Source organism: Diceros bicornis, chromosome 27 (genome assembly GCF_020826845.1).
Source record: "Diceros bicornis minor isolate mBicDic1 chromosome 27, mDicBic1.mat.cur, whole genome shotgun sequence".
NCBI lineage: Eukaryota > Metazoa > Chordata > Mammalia > Perissodactyla > Rhinocerotidae > Diceros > Diceros bicornis.
This window is the reverse complement of record NC_080766.1, coordinates 37199171-37216349: the sequence shown is the minus strand read 5'-3', so window position 1 is coordinate 37216349 and position 17179 is coordinate 37199171. Positions and strand designations below refer to the sequence as shown.

Sequence of the window (17179 nt, the reverse complement as noted above, 5' to 3'; positions counted from 1 at the left end):
CAGCCTGCGTTTGGCCTTGTGAGGCTGCTGACAGGGAGGAGTACGGCGAGATAAGGGAATTGCAGGTGGGTGTCCTTCAACCATCTCTGTGGTGGATGGTGGACAATTTGTATCTTCTGTCTGCCTTGTGAAGTTCAGAGATACAAAGGTTTAAAAAAAAGATATTTATTTACACATGAATATAACTTAGAGAAGCAGGGAAAGAGGATGAGTGCTTTTGGTTTTAACCCCATATATTCTGGGCTTAATGTAGGGGAACTGATATCAGGGCCAGTATCAAAACCACGGTGAGATACCACTTCAGACCCCCCAGGATGGCTATAATCAGAACGACAGACAATAACAGGTGTTATCAAGGATGTGGAAAAATTAAAACCTTCATACTTTGCTGGTGGGAATGTAAAATGGTGCAGCCACCTTGGAAAATAGTCTGATAGTCCCTTGACAAGTTAAACATAAAGTTACCATTTGAACCAGCAATCCCACGCCCGCATATATTCCTAAGAGAAATGAAAACATACCTCCACACAAAAATGTACACACAAACGTTCGTAGGACTGTTATTCATAAAAACCAAAAAGTGAAAACAACCCAAATGTCCACCAACGGAGGAATGGATAAATAAAATGTGTTCTATCCGTACAATGAAATATTATTCAGCCATAAAAAGGAATGAAGTACTGATATACAACAACATGGATGAACCTTGGAAACCTTACGCTAAGTGAAAGGAGCCCGATTCAAAAGGCCACATTATATGATTCCTTTCATATGACATGTCCAGAATAGGAAAATCCAGACAGACAGGAAGCAGATTAGTTGTTGACAGAGGCTGGGGGGAGGGGGAAGAGGGAGTGACTGCTAATGGGTACAGAGCTTCTTTTTGGAGTGATGAAAATATTCTGGAATTAGATAGTGGTGATGGTGCAACTCTGTGACTATACTAAAAACTGCTGAAGTGTACACTTTTAAAGGTGAATTTTATAGGATGGGAATTATAGTGCAATAAAAACAGTCTCTGCCCAAGAAACTGGATTGAAAATAACACAGGTAATGCAAGCACAAGAAAACCACAAGAAAATGGTGAGGCTGAGATCTCTGCTTTTCTTACAAGCTTGCCATCAGCCACAAAACAAAGTAAAAAAGATCTGATGGGAAGTTAGCAAGACACAATGGAAATTATCAAGAAAAATAATTGAATTATTAACATATTGTCATTGAATCCCAAGCACAGCATATATTATACCTCAGATATTATTGACCACATGCTTAATATCATGTGATCCTAAATATAGTATTTTACAAAATTTCACCAAACTTGATAATCGTTTAGCGGACTGTTTTGCAATTTCTCGTTTAAAACTAAAATTGAAAAAGAAACACACTACTGGCAGAACGCTTTTCCTTCCTACCACAGTAAAACCGGTTAAAATAGCAAGGAAACACTACAGCAATAAATTGAAATGCATTCTTTTATTAGCAAATCTATCGGAAGACTCAACGAAAATGGGAGACTTGGAGAAACAAATATTACAACAAATTAGGCAGTGTGGGAGGTGTGCAATGCACCTGGGTGAAAGTACAAATGTTTCTAGCATGTTTCAGCTTGTGGGATTTGAAAGATTCTGTTTCAATAACCAAATGCATTTGGTGCTACTTTTTGTGAGCCACTAAAAGAAAGATGTGTCAGAGAAGTCAGCCTCAAGCATGAATTACTTATTCAAAATAATATATTTTATGATTAAGTGTAACCATTGTTGGAGTGGCTGCTTTGATGAGAATTTTCAAGACTCTAGAGAAAAGTTATAGACATGGCACCACATGTGAAATCCATTTATTGCATCATTATTAGGCAAGCTATTGCAGAAAATAAATTGAAGGAGAAATGTAGGTTTTAGAAAATATTATCAAAGTGATTTTTTTTTCTTTTTGTAAATGAATGGAAATAAAAGGTATGAGCGATAGGGAATGGTGGAGACTGTGGAGAACTGAAGAGTGTAAGGTTGTTTAATGAAGCAGCCTCTACTCAGCTCTAGCTGATTGGTTCCATGTGGGAACACAGGCAAGCATTGCCAGAGACGCAGATTTTTAAAGAGAAATTTCCTGATTTGTAAAGCTCATGTGATAGGAAAATAAAACGAGTCTTTTGAAGACTTTTCTCTCTCTCTTCACTTCTTTTTACTGTAGGATGAGCATAAGCCAGTGGTAGCCCCCTGACTCCTTCAGAAAGGTTGGACAATGTGGTTCATTTTATAAAAATAAGACCTTTAAAGTAGGGAAATTTTGCAAGCTTTTGTCGTCACATGAGTGACCACAGAGTCTTGTGAACTAAACAGAAGGCAGCCAGCTGTCATTTGGCAAAGTACTTAAGCATGTCAAACTTAAAAGTTTTTTACATTTTTCTGACCTTCTTTGGGCTAAATGATTGTTAGAAATATGCCAGTTAGCAAATATTTAAAAATTTAAAATAGATCTACATGAAAAAACCTTTGTTTCTTCAATGCTAAGATGATATTCTTAAGAGTGAGTGGAAAAGTAAGTGTTGAATCAAAAGAAACTCATGCTATGAAGAGCCTTGTGAAAGTGGATGTCTGGAATTTTTTCTATCATTGGGTGATTTTTCTTGCTGAAACTGATATGTTACCTTAAAAAAACCCACCGAGTCTGTATACCTTAAAACAAAAACATTTAAACTGTTTAAAAATATTCAGAAGTTTCAGTGCATTTTTGAATCCTTCGTCTAATACATAAATATACTGCATAGCTAAATAAAAACACAAAATCCAACATCTCCCAGTTGGTTCAAAAAACAGTGAATTGACATGAGAAGATGGAAATTTACTCATCAGATTTCAACAAGAACTTCTGCAAAATTGGTGGATGGGACTGAAAACAAAGATTGTGATTTAATAAATGCATGATGTGCTTCTTTCATTTGAATCTATGCTTCTCTGTGAGATAGCTTAAATATTATTAAATTATACACAAATGAAAGCAAAAGGATTCTAAAGCTGTTAATTCAAATTATGTTTAAAATGGTTATTTGATATTTGTATTATCCTTTAAAATCCACAGCGTGTGTATATTTTATAATGTGCATGACATATTAGCCCCATAGTACCCGTAGGTTGGTCATATGAAATTGCCGTTTTTGTGGGTCAAAACAACTGAACATCAGCAATTTCAAATGGTTCAACATAAGGTATAGTTTATAAGTGAATATACGTTAGGGTGCAGGCTCAGGTTTAGTTTTTTGGTGCGTTGGGTTTTTTTTTTTTTTTGGTGAAGAAGATCAGCCCTGAGCTAACATCCCTTGCCAATCTTCCTCTTTTTTTTTTTTTTTTTTTGGTGAGGAAGATTAGCCCTGAGCTAATATCTGTGCCCATCTTCCTCTGTTTTGTATATGGGACGCCACCACAGCATGGCTTAATGAGCGAGTGTTTAGGTCCACACTCGGGATTCGAACCTATGAACCCCAGGCCACCGAAGAAGAGCATGTGAACTTAACTACTATGCCACTGGGTCGGCCCAGGCTCAGGTTTTTTTTAATGATAGGGAGACATGATCAAAAGCGTGGAGCTTGCACGGGTTTGGGCTTTTATAAAGCCAATCCATGCAACCACAATAACCAGTGAGAGGCGAGGAGCCCCGAGCTCACCGTCTCCCCGTCACAAATGCTCGACTCGCAGTACCTGCAATTCTGTCGCTGGCCATGGCTGAAGCGTCCTGTTTCCCGAATTTGCACTAAGCTGGCCAAATTCTAAGTAATTTAAGGAAAGCATACCACGCAGCACATTTAAAGTTCTGGTGCCATCAGCACATGGACTGGAGTTGGTTTCTCAATGGTAAAGTGGCTATTGGGCCAGATCTTTTTTCTCAGTAAAATTGATTTAGTAATAAAACTAAACAAAGCCAAATGTGATGGCTTAAGCTTCAATCCAAGCATCACATGAAGGGAGAGCAAGGGGAAAACTTCTAGAATTTTTCTGTTAAAACTCAGCAAAATAGGAGCCCATCTTAAATCCTTTCCGAAATAAGGCCGGATAAAATTGTAAAAACAGTTAAAAAAAAAAAAAGTTACTTTAAACAAGTAAAAGAAACAATAAAATAATTTTAAAAGATTAAAAAAAGAAAAATAAGAGGTCGGCCTGGTGGCGTAGTGGTTAACTTCACATGCTCCACTTCGGCAGCCTGGGGTTCACAGGTTCGAATCCCGGGCACGGACATACACGCTGCTCATCAAGCCATGTGTGGCAGCGTGCCACATACAAAATAGAGTAAGATGGGCACAGACATTAGCTCAGGGCTGATCTTCCTTCACAAAAAAAAATTTTTGTGGTTTTTTTCTTTTCTTTTTTTTTTTCGGTGAGGAAGATCAGCCCTGAGCTAACATCCATGCTAATCCTCCTCTTTTTGCTGAGGAAGACCGGCTCTGAGCTAACATCTATTGCCAATCCTCCTCCTTGTTTTTTCCCCCAAAGCCCCAGTAGATAGTTGTATGTCATAGCTGCACATCCTTCTAGTTGCTGTATGTGGGACGCGGCCTCAGCATGGCTGGAGAAGCGGTGCGTCAGTGTGCGCCCGGGATCCGAACCCGGGCTGCTAGTAGCAGAGTGCACGAACTTAACTGCTAAGCCACGGGGCCAGCCCTGCCACAAAAAATTTTAACAAGAAAGAGACAAAAAAAAAGAAAAAACAAAAAGCAAAAAAAGTTATTTTTTAAAGGGGTGGAACAATAAAAAAACAATTGATGTTAGCTACGTTTGGACAGAAAAAGAGGAGGACAGGCGAGGATGACTTTTCTTTGCAATGTGTACTTTTCTATACTGTTTGGATTGTTAAAATGTTTGCATGTGTTACTCCTATTTTTTAAGGTTAATGGATTATTTGGGCATTGAGGTCATAGGCCATTTTGTTTTATTTTTTATACTTTTTCTACATTCTTAAAGACGATAAATATCATCGAAAGAGTTAAATATAAAAACATCCTGACAAACTTTTTAAAACTTTAAAGAATGAATTAAATCTAAAAATGTCTTAAACAAAAAAGGTGATTATCAAACATTTTTTCTTTCAAAACATTTATTTCAAGGGGAAACTGGGAAGAGAACCACATGTAAGATGGTTAAGTAAAAAACCTTGAGGAATACACTCATTTGGTCATCAAAATATAAAAAACTGAAAATTTTACATTTGATACTTCGATTGAAAAGTGTTATTCTATTCAAGTAACAAGCCCAAAGCTGTTCCCAACTAGGGATTATGGCTCCCCTCTCTCTCTATTCATACACACAGCCCTTAGACAAGATTCATATAAGTTTTTATCCAGAACTGTTCCTTAAAAATTCATATCTTTTTATTTCTGTTACTCTTATGGAAATTATTCATTGCTTTGTTTGTTTTTCATAAATAAATTTTTTCAGAATGCCACAGAGCAACCACATCAACCCTTGGGGATTATTTAAATCATTTTTACAAAAGCAGAAATAGCCAAATAATGAGTCTCAGGTTAAGTGAGAGGCATGGGTGGGTTATTAATCTGTGTTGGAATAATGATTTGATCGGCAGAGAGTAATGCTCAATGTGCTTTGAAAGTTGGCCCTACCCAACAACAACCCTTGTTGACACAAACCTTCTCTTGGTCCTAGAATCCTTTCTCAGTGTGTGAGTGCCTTGAAGAATCACCAGGACCAGGAAAAGTGAAAACTGAGTTCTTGCCATGAGTGGAACGCTGACCAGAGATAGTCAAAACAGCCACGACTCCCTAGACCCAGCAGAAATGCAAAGTGTCCTGGAACGGCTGAACCCAAGAGTGTATGTGAGGTGAGTCTGGCATGGGAGAGAGACCTGATTTATTTGAATGAGGAGCACTCAGCACCCCCTGGAGAATAACGGTGGGGGAGTGGACCCTTACCACCGAGGCCACCACATCCTCCGGATCTGCATCCTGGGTTTGTCAGTCGGTCTCTGCCCTTCCCCCCTGGGCCGTTTTCCACCGGACCTTCTGTCCCCTGGCACTGAAGATCGGGGGGCTGGGCTTCTTCCTCTTGCTCCTCCTCATCTGAATCGGATTCATCGTTGTAGAAGTGAATCGTGGCTTGCACTGGGAAACTGGCCAGCACTTTTTCCCCGGAACTCTGCAGATATTCTTGACTCTTAGAAATGGGTAAATAAAGTCTAACATTTAAGAAACAAATACACCATTAATCAACTTGAAAATAGTTCTAAACTCCATCTAGAGGATCCTTTTCCCTGAAGCAGCTAACTCCCAATCTCTGTCTCTGATTTTGCCTTCGCTGCACACAGCAGTTTTTTTAAGTTACCAGAACACAAAACTGTGGGCAGATGGAGGAACCTGGCCACACTGGCTCAGAAATGAGCTATAATCGGAGTGAGCAACTCCATTTAGACCAAAACAGGAAAAAGGGTGGGCTTCCATGAAGGTAAAAGGAAATTAAAACAGAGTTTCAAGATTAAGAGGCTCACTCTGATCGAATGGAGGACCTGGTTCCTCCCAGATAATAAATGTCCTACAGTCACGCATCCTTCATATCAGGGATACGTTCTGAGAAATGATTCCTTAGGCAATTTCATCCTTGTGTGAACATCATAGAGTGTATTGAAGGGGGAACAAAATTTGCCACCACAACTGTCTCATTAACAGGAGGATTATTTTAGGCTGATTATTTTTGTGTGTGTGTGAGGAAGACTGGCCCTGAGCTAACATCCAATGCCAATCCTCCTCTTTTTGCTGAGGAAGATTGGCCCTGGGCTAACATTCGTGTCCATCTTCCTCTACTTTATATGGGACGCCGCCACAGCATGGTGTGACAAGCGGTGTGTCAGTGTGCGCCCGGATCCGAACCTGCAAACCCCAGGCCGCCGAAGTGGACCGTGCGCACTTAACTGCTACGCCACCAGGCAGGCCCCTAGGCTGATTATTTTTAAGAAAGAAAAGATTCAGAAAGTTTTTCTTGTTACCTCTCCCTTAACTGCCTAAAAGAATTCGGATAAAAAAGTCTGTCTCAGGGGCCAGCCCTGTGGCGCAAGCAGTTAGGTGGAGGAAGATGGGCACGGATGTTAGCTCAGGGCCAACCTTCCTCAGCAAAAAAAGAGGAGGATTGGCATCGGATGTTAGCTCAGGGCTGATCTTCCTCACAAAAATAAATTAAAAAAAGAAAAAAGTCTGTCTCAGGAGGCAAGCTATCTCCTTAACATAACCTGAACCAGGTGGCAGACAAAGAGGAAGGTAGAAAAGCCTGTTTGTTGGGCTCCCCTCTGTGTTCTTCTGTTTCTGTGTGGCCAAACACTTGTTTTCCAAATGTTTGCTCCTTTTCATCTACCTGTGAATTGCCTGACTTCCTGTTGAAGTGCCTGACTCTCCCCATTCCCAACACCTTTTGTCTTTAGCTGAGGATGGTATTTAAAGTGAGGGCTTTGGCCATTTTGGCAAGTTTCTTGATTTTCCTGGGTTTCTCCCATGTATACATGTTGTTAAATTTTTGTTTGTTTTTCTCCTGTCAATCTGTCTCATGTCAATTTAATTCTTAGACCAGCCAGAAGAACCTAGAAGGATAGAGGAAAATTTCTTCCTCCCCTACAGTACTTATACAAACCTAGGTGGTACAGCCTCCTACACACCTAGGCTCTGTAGTACTCATCTTATGGGACCACTGTCATATATGTGGTGCATGACTGTATTTAGGTTAGGCCCCAGCCCCCAACACCCCCAAGCATGGGGAATGTTGTGACCCTTTGGGCTCTTGAGGAAACTTGACTCTGATACCCTGAGCGGCTAACCTTTCTGGATGTTGCTGTAGAGAAGCTGCAGGGGTTGGTCCATCACTTTGCCAGAACAGAAAATGGCAACCCTGGCTGTTTGTCTTGAAGGAAGGAAGGAAAGATGGAAAGAAGGAGGGAGGGAGACAGAGAAAGAAAGAAAGAGAGAGAGGGAAGGAAGGAAAAAAAAGAAGGAAAGAAAATAACTAATATATAAAATTTGGAACCTCTAAATCCAGGTTTGGTGAATTTAGGATTCCAGTTATACATGGAAAGTATTAAAAATACTGCCCACCCTCCCCTTAATCTCTTATCCTTGTACCTTTTACTCACTAATTTGTTTGCATTGTTCCCTGAGGTATTCTGAGGAACTGAAAGGGATTATCAATTGATCTGCTTATTTGCAAAGCTGATTTCAATTTCTCCCCTTTTTGGATAGGAGAGAGAAAACACCCTGCTATAAATAATGCATCACAATTTCAAACTTGCTACGATTGCCAATAGACCCATGGTTCTCAACCCCAGGGGACATCTGGCCATGTCCGGGGACAATTTTGGTTGTTGTAACTGAGGGGAAGCTACTGGCATTTAGTGGGTAGAGGCCAGGGACACTGCTAACCCTCCTATAATGCCCAGGACAGTCCCCACAATAAGAATCCTCCAGTCCCAAGTGTCAATAGTGCTGAGGTTGAGAAACTCTGCAACAGACAGAAGGGATATATGTCTAAGACAGAAATATAGGCAGAGTTAAAAATGTTAAAAATTAGGTGTTATATTGAGGTATTTATAGGCAAATTTGTAGGATGTCTGAGATTTGCTTTAAAAATATTCTAACAACAACAACAAAAAATGATTTAGAGAGAGTGATAAACATGAACAGATCTGAAGAAAATTGATAATTATTGAGGCTGGTGACGGGCACATGGGGTTTCATTGTACTATTCTCTCCACTTCTGTGTGTGTTGGAAATTTTCTGCAATAAAAAGATAAAATAAAATTGTGTATTCAGTTTGCAATACACAGTTACACAGATGCAGCTCATACCTCCCCAGTCGCCACATTTTCAATAAATCAAAAATTGGGGAGTGGGGCTGGCCCAGTGGCATAGCGGTTAAGTTCACTCACTCTGCTTCAGTGCCTGGGGTTTGCAGGTTTGGATTCTGGGCGCGTACCTATACACCACTCATCAAGGCATGCTGTGGCAGCATCCCATATACAAAATAGAAGAAGACGGGCACAGATGTTAGCTCAGGGACAATCTTCCTCAGCAAAAAGAGTAAGATTAGCAACAGATGTTAGCTCAGGGCCAATCTTCCCCCCCGGAAAAAAAATTGGGGTGCAACAGCAGAGAGTCTGTGCAGGGCAGGCCTGGGGGAGGTGGTGCAGGCGAATGCTTACAGGGCATGAGAGGGTGGTGGCTCTGAATCCTGGCTGCAGGTTAGGATCACCTGGGAAGCCTATAAAAATACGGATACCTAGGCCTTTCCCCAGAAAAGTGTGTCAGAACCTCCGGAGGAGCCACGCAGAGTCTGTGTTGTTAAAGCTTCTCCAGGGATCCTATGAGGATTAAGGACCATGATGTAAGGGATGCCGGGAAAGCTTCCCTTTTCCAAAAATCACTCTTTGACCAGCCTGAGGGGCTCTAAATTTCATCTCTAGCAATTAGTATCTTTGGGTTTCATTAAGGCTTCCAGTCTTCCAGGATAGCCAGGGCAAAAATACCCTGCTGAGAGGTGGCAGCATAGGCTGGTTCCTTTTGCTGAAAGAAATGAGAGAGAGAGGGAAACAGACTGAGAGAAACAGGAGACAGGTGGAGACAGGGAGACAGACGAAAATCCTAAGCATGAGCAACCTGCCTGAAATGGCCGAAATGAAGAGGGATAAGCAGTGAGGGTCCTGATCACCAGCAGGACCATGAAAACACTACTGAGAGAGGCTGCAGCATCCATCCACTCACTCATTTATTCAACACATATATTTTGGAGGTCTACTTTGCAGTAAGCAACATACTAACTTATATGCTTGGAGAAAAACAGAAATGTATCTAAATATCTAAGTAAGTATATATGTATATACAATTAATATGCAGTTAAATTTAACACAAGGCATAATATGCAATGAGACGTATAAACAAAAGGTATAAAGAAAAGAGAAGCCAATTCCAACTTGGAATTAAAACAGAATTAATGAATGGATCCCAGAAATCTAACAAAATACCCTTGAAGTTCCTCGGGATAATAATAACTCAATAATATTGGAGAATAGACTACATTATTTTCCACTTTGTTGAAAATGCATACAGTTGAAGACACTAAGTATATTAATGCTTATATTAAAAGGAAATGACATATTTCTTCCTGTGAAGTCATATATTACCTTACAGGATGCTGGAACCCAAAGGCTCCCTTTGATCCAGAAGTTTGTTGGTCACCCCCAGGCTCAGGCTGTAAAGACAGACACATACAAACACAGATACAGTCAAGGAGCCTCTAACGTAGCATCCCGATGTTTTTAAAAATAAAATCAAGGGGCTGGCCCGGTGGCATAGTGGTTGGGTCACGCGCTCTGCTTTGGTGGCCCAGCGTTTGCACGTTTGGATCCTGGGTGCAGAACTGTGCACGGCTTATCAAGCCATGCTGTGGCAGGCGTCCCACATATAAAGTAGAGGAAGATGAGCACGGATGTTAGCCCAGAGCCAATCTTCTTCAGCAAAAAGAGGAGGATTGGCAACAGGTGTTAGCTCAGGGCTAATCTTCCTCACCAAAAAAAATAATAATAATCATAAAAAAATAAAATTGAAGTCTGCACTTGTTGGTATCAGTACCGATTTTAGCAGTATTTGATGAGCCCTTCTTCCTGTTACTGTTGTTGGCACTGTGAGGGATTCAAAGATGGAAAGATGAGTCCAGCCCAGCCGCTCAGCTCAGGTGTTTTAAGCTTAACACGGAGAGACCCATGTAGGCAAATAACTACACGACAGAGCATCGTACAGTAAGATGCTAACGACCCTAAGCAGGGAGGAGGATGGGGAAAGGTTCACGGAGGGCCTGGCAGAGGCATCAGTGGCACTTGGGTGTGCCAAGTGGAAACCATTCTTGGAGGAGGTGAGCATCAAATTCTGAGAGGCAGGAAAACAGAGAGCACAGGCGGAGAAGGGTGTGGAGCCCAGGGTGGAACGAATGAGAGGCTGTGTTGGCAAAAGGGCTCCAATGGGAAGCTGAGTACCGATTACAGAACACCTTAAGTAGCCACTATTGAGTCTGAGTTTCATTCTGGAGACAGGCATTAACACCATTACTGTTTTTTGAGCTGGGAGTTCAACAATCGGATCTGTGTTTTAAGGATAACGGTGGCCGCTGGGAGCAGCACATGGCCTAGATTGGCGAGGTGAAGGCTTGGAGGCACCTGGCAAGAGGTGATCAAGATTTGAGCTCAAGTACCAGTGACCAGAGGGAAAGGAAAGATGGATTCCAAGGATGCTTCACTAGCCTCCCAAGGCCCAAGACCACTTGAAGATCAAGAGTGGAGGAGAGGGCCCCCAATAGCCAAAGCAAACTTGAGAAACAAGACCAAAGCTGGAGGCGTCACACTTCCTGATTTCAAACTATATTACAGAGCTATAGTAATCAAAATTGTATGGTACTGGCATAAATACAGACACATAGATCCATGGAACGGAAGAGAGCTCAGAAATAAACCCATGCATATATGGTCAATTAATTTACAACAAAGGAGCCAAGAATATACAATGGGGAAAGGACGGTCTCTTCAATAAATGGTTTTGGGAAAACTGAACACATGCAAAAGAATGAAACTGGACCCCAGTCTTACATCACACACAAAAATCAACTCAGTCTGGATTAGAGACTTGAGCATAAGACCTGAAACAATAAAACTCCTAGAAGAAAACAGATACAGTAAGCTCCTTCACATCAGTCTTGGCAACGATTTTTCAGATTTGACACCACAAGCAAAAGCAACAAAAGCAAAGATAAACACGTGGGACTACATCAAACCAAAAAGCTTCTGTACAGCAAAGGAAATCACCAAAAAAAAAAAAAGTAGAGAGGGAAGCTAGTCTGAGTGCCAGGCGACTAAGGACAACATTGACGGATGGAGACAAGACACAAGCAGAGAGAGAGCCAGGCTTGTCTGTGCTAACTGTGACCGGCGTGAGCATGAGGGAGGGAAGAGACAGTCACATTCCGCCTGTCCAGGGTTGATTCCATTCTGCCCAAACTCCCGAGGTGCTGGACCTGAAACGATTTGGCTTGAAGAGTGGCTAAGTCACCCGAGGGGCTGAGGAGCCAGAAACCGTCATTGGATCTCAGATCTCAGAGAGCTTTAGTTACTGTGGAAAGTGCGGAGGGGGATGCCTTGGGATGGACCATCGGGGACAACTTGAAAGAGAGCTGAAATGGACTGGGGCAAGGGATCAGAAACCCGAGCCCTTGGGTTCCATGGAATTTAGTAGGAACCAGATGGGGAATGGGACAAAACCTGCGAGGGCATGACACGGAAGGATTCCAATGATTGTCACCAACGATCACCATGCCATTCCATCCTGTAGGGGACCTTGGTGTGTTTCTGTGTGTGACTTTTGTGAGCAAATGTCATCCCCTTTTTACCAGCCATATTTTTGTAATACCTTGCGAGGGGCTAAGGGAGTTAAAATGAGGCTCTTTGGAACAAAATCTTTTCCATAATGAGGTTCACTCTTTGGGGGCTCCAGGTTTCACTTCTGTGTTAGCTCCGTTTGTAATTATAAAACACCCCAAATTGACGAGGTTCAGCCTACAACTATAAGCAATCCTGTGCTGCCAGGGGTGATCTCACACCCTGTGATGGGAGAGGGTCTAAAGCAACAATGCAAACTTCAGTGGGCACCAAAAGGCAGTGTTCGGTGGTGCCCTGAGCTACTGTCTGTCGCCAATCCTCCTCTTTTTGCTGAGAAAGATTGGCCCTGGGCTAACATCCATGCCCATCTTCCGCTACCTTATGTGGGATGCTGCCACAGCATGGCTTGACAAGTGGTGCATCGTGTCCATGCCGGGGGTCAGAACCTGCGAACCCTGGGCTGCCGAAGTAGAGTGCGTGAACTTAACTGCTAGGCCACCAGGCTGGCCCCACGGCACACCTTTATAAACTTTAAAAATGTTACCCCACAAACATACACAAACTTTATGCTACAAAATATCCTCTTATTAATAAAAGATCCTTTTCTGATGATGCAAATGTCTAAATGTTCACAATTGATAATGCAAGGGGAACAAAAACGTATACAAGTTAAGCACTGCGTTTAAGGTGTGTGTGTGTTCTCGAGAGCGAGAGAACAGGCACAAACAGTCTTTGGTGAGGGTCTCGCCTTCTCCCCTCTGTGCATGCCTGCCGTCCCTAAAGCTAAGATGTGGGAAGCCTGGAAGAAGGGAGGTGCCAAGGAAAACACAGTCCCTGACACCTCTTTCCAGGAAATCCCCTCCCTTCCAGGGCCGGCAAGTGGCCAGGAGGGAAAAGGAACAGAGGTCAACAGAGGTTTAGGCTGTCGTTCATTTTTCCCAGGCAGGGGAGGCAGACAGCTCCCAGGGGTGGTCAGGGCACCAAATGGATGAGGGTGACCCCGCTGCTCAAGACACAGGGCCGTGAGGCCTTCCCTCGCATTGAGATTTTATTCTAATCTTTCTCTTCCTGCCGGCCGTCCTGGCACAGGTCACCAGGCAGTATCCTCTCCTCATCCCCCTCCGCTCCCCGCCAATGACACTTCTTGAGAAATACTCAGCAGGGCTCTGGAGCCGAGGAATTCTCCCGCTTTGTCGGGAGAGGGGGCTGTTGAGCAAGAAGCGGTACCTCCCCGCGCAGAGTGGCGCTCAACCCGCGGGGGCTCCCGGGGACTGTGCGCGGTGCGCGGGGCCTGCAGTCGCCGGCCGTGGACCTCTCTGTCCAGCCACCCGGGCTCTCCGAGGAGCCGGCCCAGGGAGAGCGGGGCAGCGAGCTCGCGAGCTCTACAGGCCCCACGGAACACCCGCCCTCCCCCCTAAAAAAATCCACGGACACATCTGCTTCTTCCACTGTGCCGTGCTGACGATCCACTAGAACATTTTTCTGCAAGCACTCCATTTTTCTCACAAATGGCCTTCTCATCATACAGGAAAAAAACACCTGCCTTACATTAGCAAGTAGGCTATAGTATTTTTATTCTTGCAAACAACTGATAGGTTCCACATACATTTCATTTAAAAGAAAATTGGATAATTGTAAACTTCTACATATTCTCTCCCCCAAGCACCTTTAAGTCTTAGGTTTGAGAACTAAAGTTTGAATGCAAAAGAAGGAATTATTTTCCATTATTTAGACATTGCATGTAAGAATAATGTGGGCTAATAAACCATATCCCTCGTTAATCTGATATAGATTTTATTTGCCTCACTCTTAAAGTAAAAAATAGTCACTGAATTAAAACCCATTTGTCAGACTAATTAAATAAAGTAGTCTCAATACAAAAATACCGTGAAAGTCTGCTTTCCTGCACCTGAGTTTCTTATCACATTACAAATAAGTACACACTAAGCTATATGCCCCAAATGTTATGTAAAGTAAATACACGGTCCTTCCCAGCCTGATTAACTTCAGCATTTTAAAAGTCATCAATTTACATTTTAAAATAAACAAAGGAAAGGTAACTTTTCTGAAAGCAAGTCATTACTTCAGTAAGTATAAAGCAATGCGGTTACCAATGCAGGAGACAAAAGAATAGTGGTGGCGATTAATCTTTGCCCACAAAGCCCTCGGCTGGAGTGTATTTGCTCAGACAACATGAGTTACCCCAGGAGTGCTTGCAGACAGGGCCAAAAGTGCTTCAGAAAGGGTCAGAAGGGGGTGGGGGCTTTTAACGGCACCTCTGGGCACCCCAGATAGGGCTCTGCCGGTATTTGCTCTGTGGCACCAGCCCAGAACTAATGGTGCACTCAGCTTTTCTCTAAGGTGAGGGGGACAGAGGCTGCCTTCTCCCCTCCTCTCTCTACCGGCTGGTTTGCAGGAAAAAAACTCAACATGGAAGAAATCTCTTACAATGCCCATGAAACAGCTCTGCCAAGGTGGCTTTGCTTCTCAAGAAAGGACAAGCAAACAGGAACCCAATCTACATGTGACTCAGATCTGATCAACACCTTGCTCACATAGGCTCCTACTCCCAGACCCGGAGGCACTTCTGCATTAGATAACTAAGGGAGGGACAGGCCGGGGAGGCCTTTCCTGGTCCTTTTATTTTAGAGATGGTATCACTTTCTGGCTGAACTGTTGACACCTACAATGCCTACCTTAACCTTACCCGGCTTCCAGTTCTGTTCGGCTCAGCATCTTGGGGTGTCAGGATCCAAGGTCTCCAGGGTGTGGGGCTGGAATGGCAGGAACCAAGAGTGAACCTCGGCATTTTCTGCTGTCTTTTAAAATTATATCATAAGAGTTATCACTCTTATAATTTCTAAAGTCTGCCTGAGAAAGTCACTGGACATCCAGGATGTCCTCTCAAATTCTCAGTCTCTGGATAAACCCAGTGCCATTTGTGTTTTCTGCTCCTGCCACATCCCCAGTTCTCTGCCTTCACTGGGCTTTGGGAAGTCCCTCATCTGATACAATTATCAGAGGACACATTAGTTGAGGGATTCGTCTCCCAGCCTGGCTGGGTCCTTCAATCCAGATTCCCCACTGTCGGTGGCTACTTTGTCACTCAGCGATTTCAACAGCACCCACGTCAATTATTGAAGGATCTAGACTCTACAGAGAGGGTTCTAGAGTTCTACCATGCAAAAAGGGGGAATCGATTCCTCCTCTCTGGCTGCCCCTTCCACGCCTCCCCGGCTAATTCCATTTTAACCTGACTACCTGCCAAAGGGCTGGTGCCCGGGGACAGCGAACGCTGAGCCCAAAGCACGGGGCAAACAAAGACTGTCACCAAAAGTGACAGTCAATTTGAGAGGAGCCCCCTGCAAAGCTCGCGACGGAGCCCCGAGACTTCAACGTTCCCGCCCGGGTGAATTTCAGATCTGTAAACTGAAGCGTTGGCCCACTTTCTTGGCGGGCACCTCCTGGGCCTCCGCACTTCAGAACTGTGCGTTGGAACCGAGAGGACTCTGCGCCCCTGTCTCTGGCTAAGGAACTTGCTCCGTGTCGCCGTCGGGCTCCGAGGCTCAGCGGAGCCGGAGCATCTCGCTCTGCGCTCCCCGCAGCGCCGCACCGCGCGCCTCTCGACGCGTCCAGCGGGGCCGCGGGGACACCCTCACCTCTCGGGCCCGCGCGGCGGCGGTGGTTCCCGGGGACCGTTCCCGGGACAGTGACAGACGCGCTCCCGCGCCTCCCGGGCTCCGGCCGCCGCCTCGGGTCTCATGGTGCCCGCGGAGCCCGCGCCCCTCCAGCTGCGCCAGCGACTCGGCCGCGCCTTTAACCGCTGGGCGAGGGCGCTCACCTACCAGTGCGCTCGGCGCCAGGTTTAAAAACGGGGGCGGGGCGGGGAGGGGGACACGGGAAACCGGGGAGGGGGAGGGGAAAAGAAATTCTCCAGGAGGGAGCGTGGGGGGTGGGGTGGGATGGGGAGGGTGATGTCCAGGAGGGGACTCGGGAAGCCCAGGGCAAGGGTGTGGAGGGGACAAAGGAAACCCTGGGAGGGTCGCTGGGGCGGCGGCGAGGAAGCTCGGGGAGGGGACGGCGGGAAGTGACACGGGAAGCCCGGAGAAGGGGACACGTGGGGGGCAAGGGCCGTGGGCGTTTCCGTAGGGCGCGCTCCCTCCGGGTTAGGGATGCGGGAGAGGAGGGGTCCCCCACAGACCTCGGGGTTCTGGTTCCAGCGCGAGCATCTAGGTCTCCCGATTTCCGGAGACTCTCACGTCCACCTCGCTAAAAGGGCCGCGCGGTTTGGGGGGGCGGCTACAGAAGTCCGGGGACCCGCCCTGCCTTCCGTGCTGGACCGCGGGCGCCCAGGACGCCCCGACAGCGACGTTTCCAGCCGGTGGAAGGCTGCGGAGAGGAGCGAGAGACAAGGGCACCCTTCCCCCCCCGCCCCCCAGCGGGGGCCGTGGAAAAGAATGTGGCTCTTTATGGAGGTGGGTGGGGTTTTCCTTTGGTTAGCCCCCCGCCCCGCTTAGAAGGCGCCTTGAGCCGCGACCGCGCCGGTGCCCGGCCCGGGTTCGCTTCCCCCGGCCGCAGGGCTGGCGGAGGGCCCCGGGGCGCGGCTGCCACCGTCCCCGGCTCAGGGTCAGAGCGGGAGGAACGCAGGGCGACACCGCTGGTGGCCGCGGGCCTGGACTCGGGCCCCTCTCTTAAACAGGATCTGCTCCTCAGTTCCCCGCTGACGCTGCGGTTGAGACTGGAGCTTACTTGACGTAATTTAAATTAATGGATAAAAAACAAA

The 17179-nt window shown here is 45.2% G+C and overlaps 1 protein-coding gene across 1 annotated transcript; it reads right to left on the bottom strand.

The window, feature by feature from the left end:
• Window positions 1–4991: 4991 nt before the first annotated feature.
• Window positions 4992–16199, bottom strand: RIPPLY3 (ripply transcriptional repressor 3). Its single transcript, XM_058523081.1, has 4 exons — window positions 16056–16199; window positions 15104–15170; window positions 10156–10223; window positions 4992–6177 (listed from the first exon to the last, which is right to left on the bottom strand). The coding sequence occupies exons 1-4, from the start codon at window positions 16157–16159 to the stop codon at window positions 5853–5855; spliced, it is 564 nt and encodes a 187-aa protein (XP_058379064.1). The 5' UTR covers window positions 16160–16199; the 3' UTR covers window positions 4992–5852.
• Window positions 16200–17179: the final 980 nt, after the last annotated feature.

Coding starts and splice junctions, on each gene's coding strand:
- RIPPLY3 (XM_058523081.1), bottom strand. CDS start 16,159: ATGAGACCCGAGGCGGCGGCCGGAGCCCGGGAGGCGCGGGAGCGCGTC. Junction 15,171..16,055: donor CCGCCGCGCGGGCCCGAGAG/GTGAGGGTGTCC, acceptor CTGCCATTCCAG/CCCCACACCCTGGAGACCTT. Junction 6,178..10,155: donor GGGTTCCAGCATCCTGTAAG/GTAATATATGAC, acceptor CTTAAATGTTAG/ACTTTATTTACCCATTTCTA.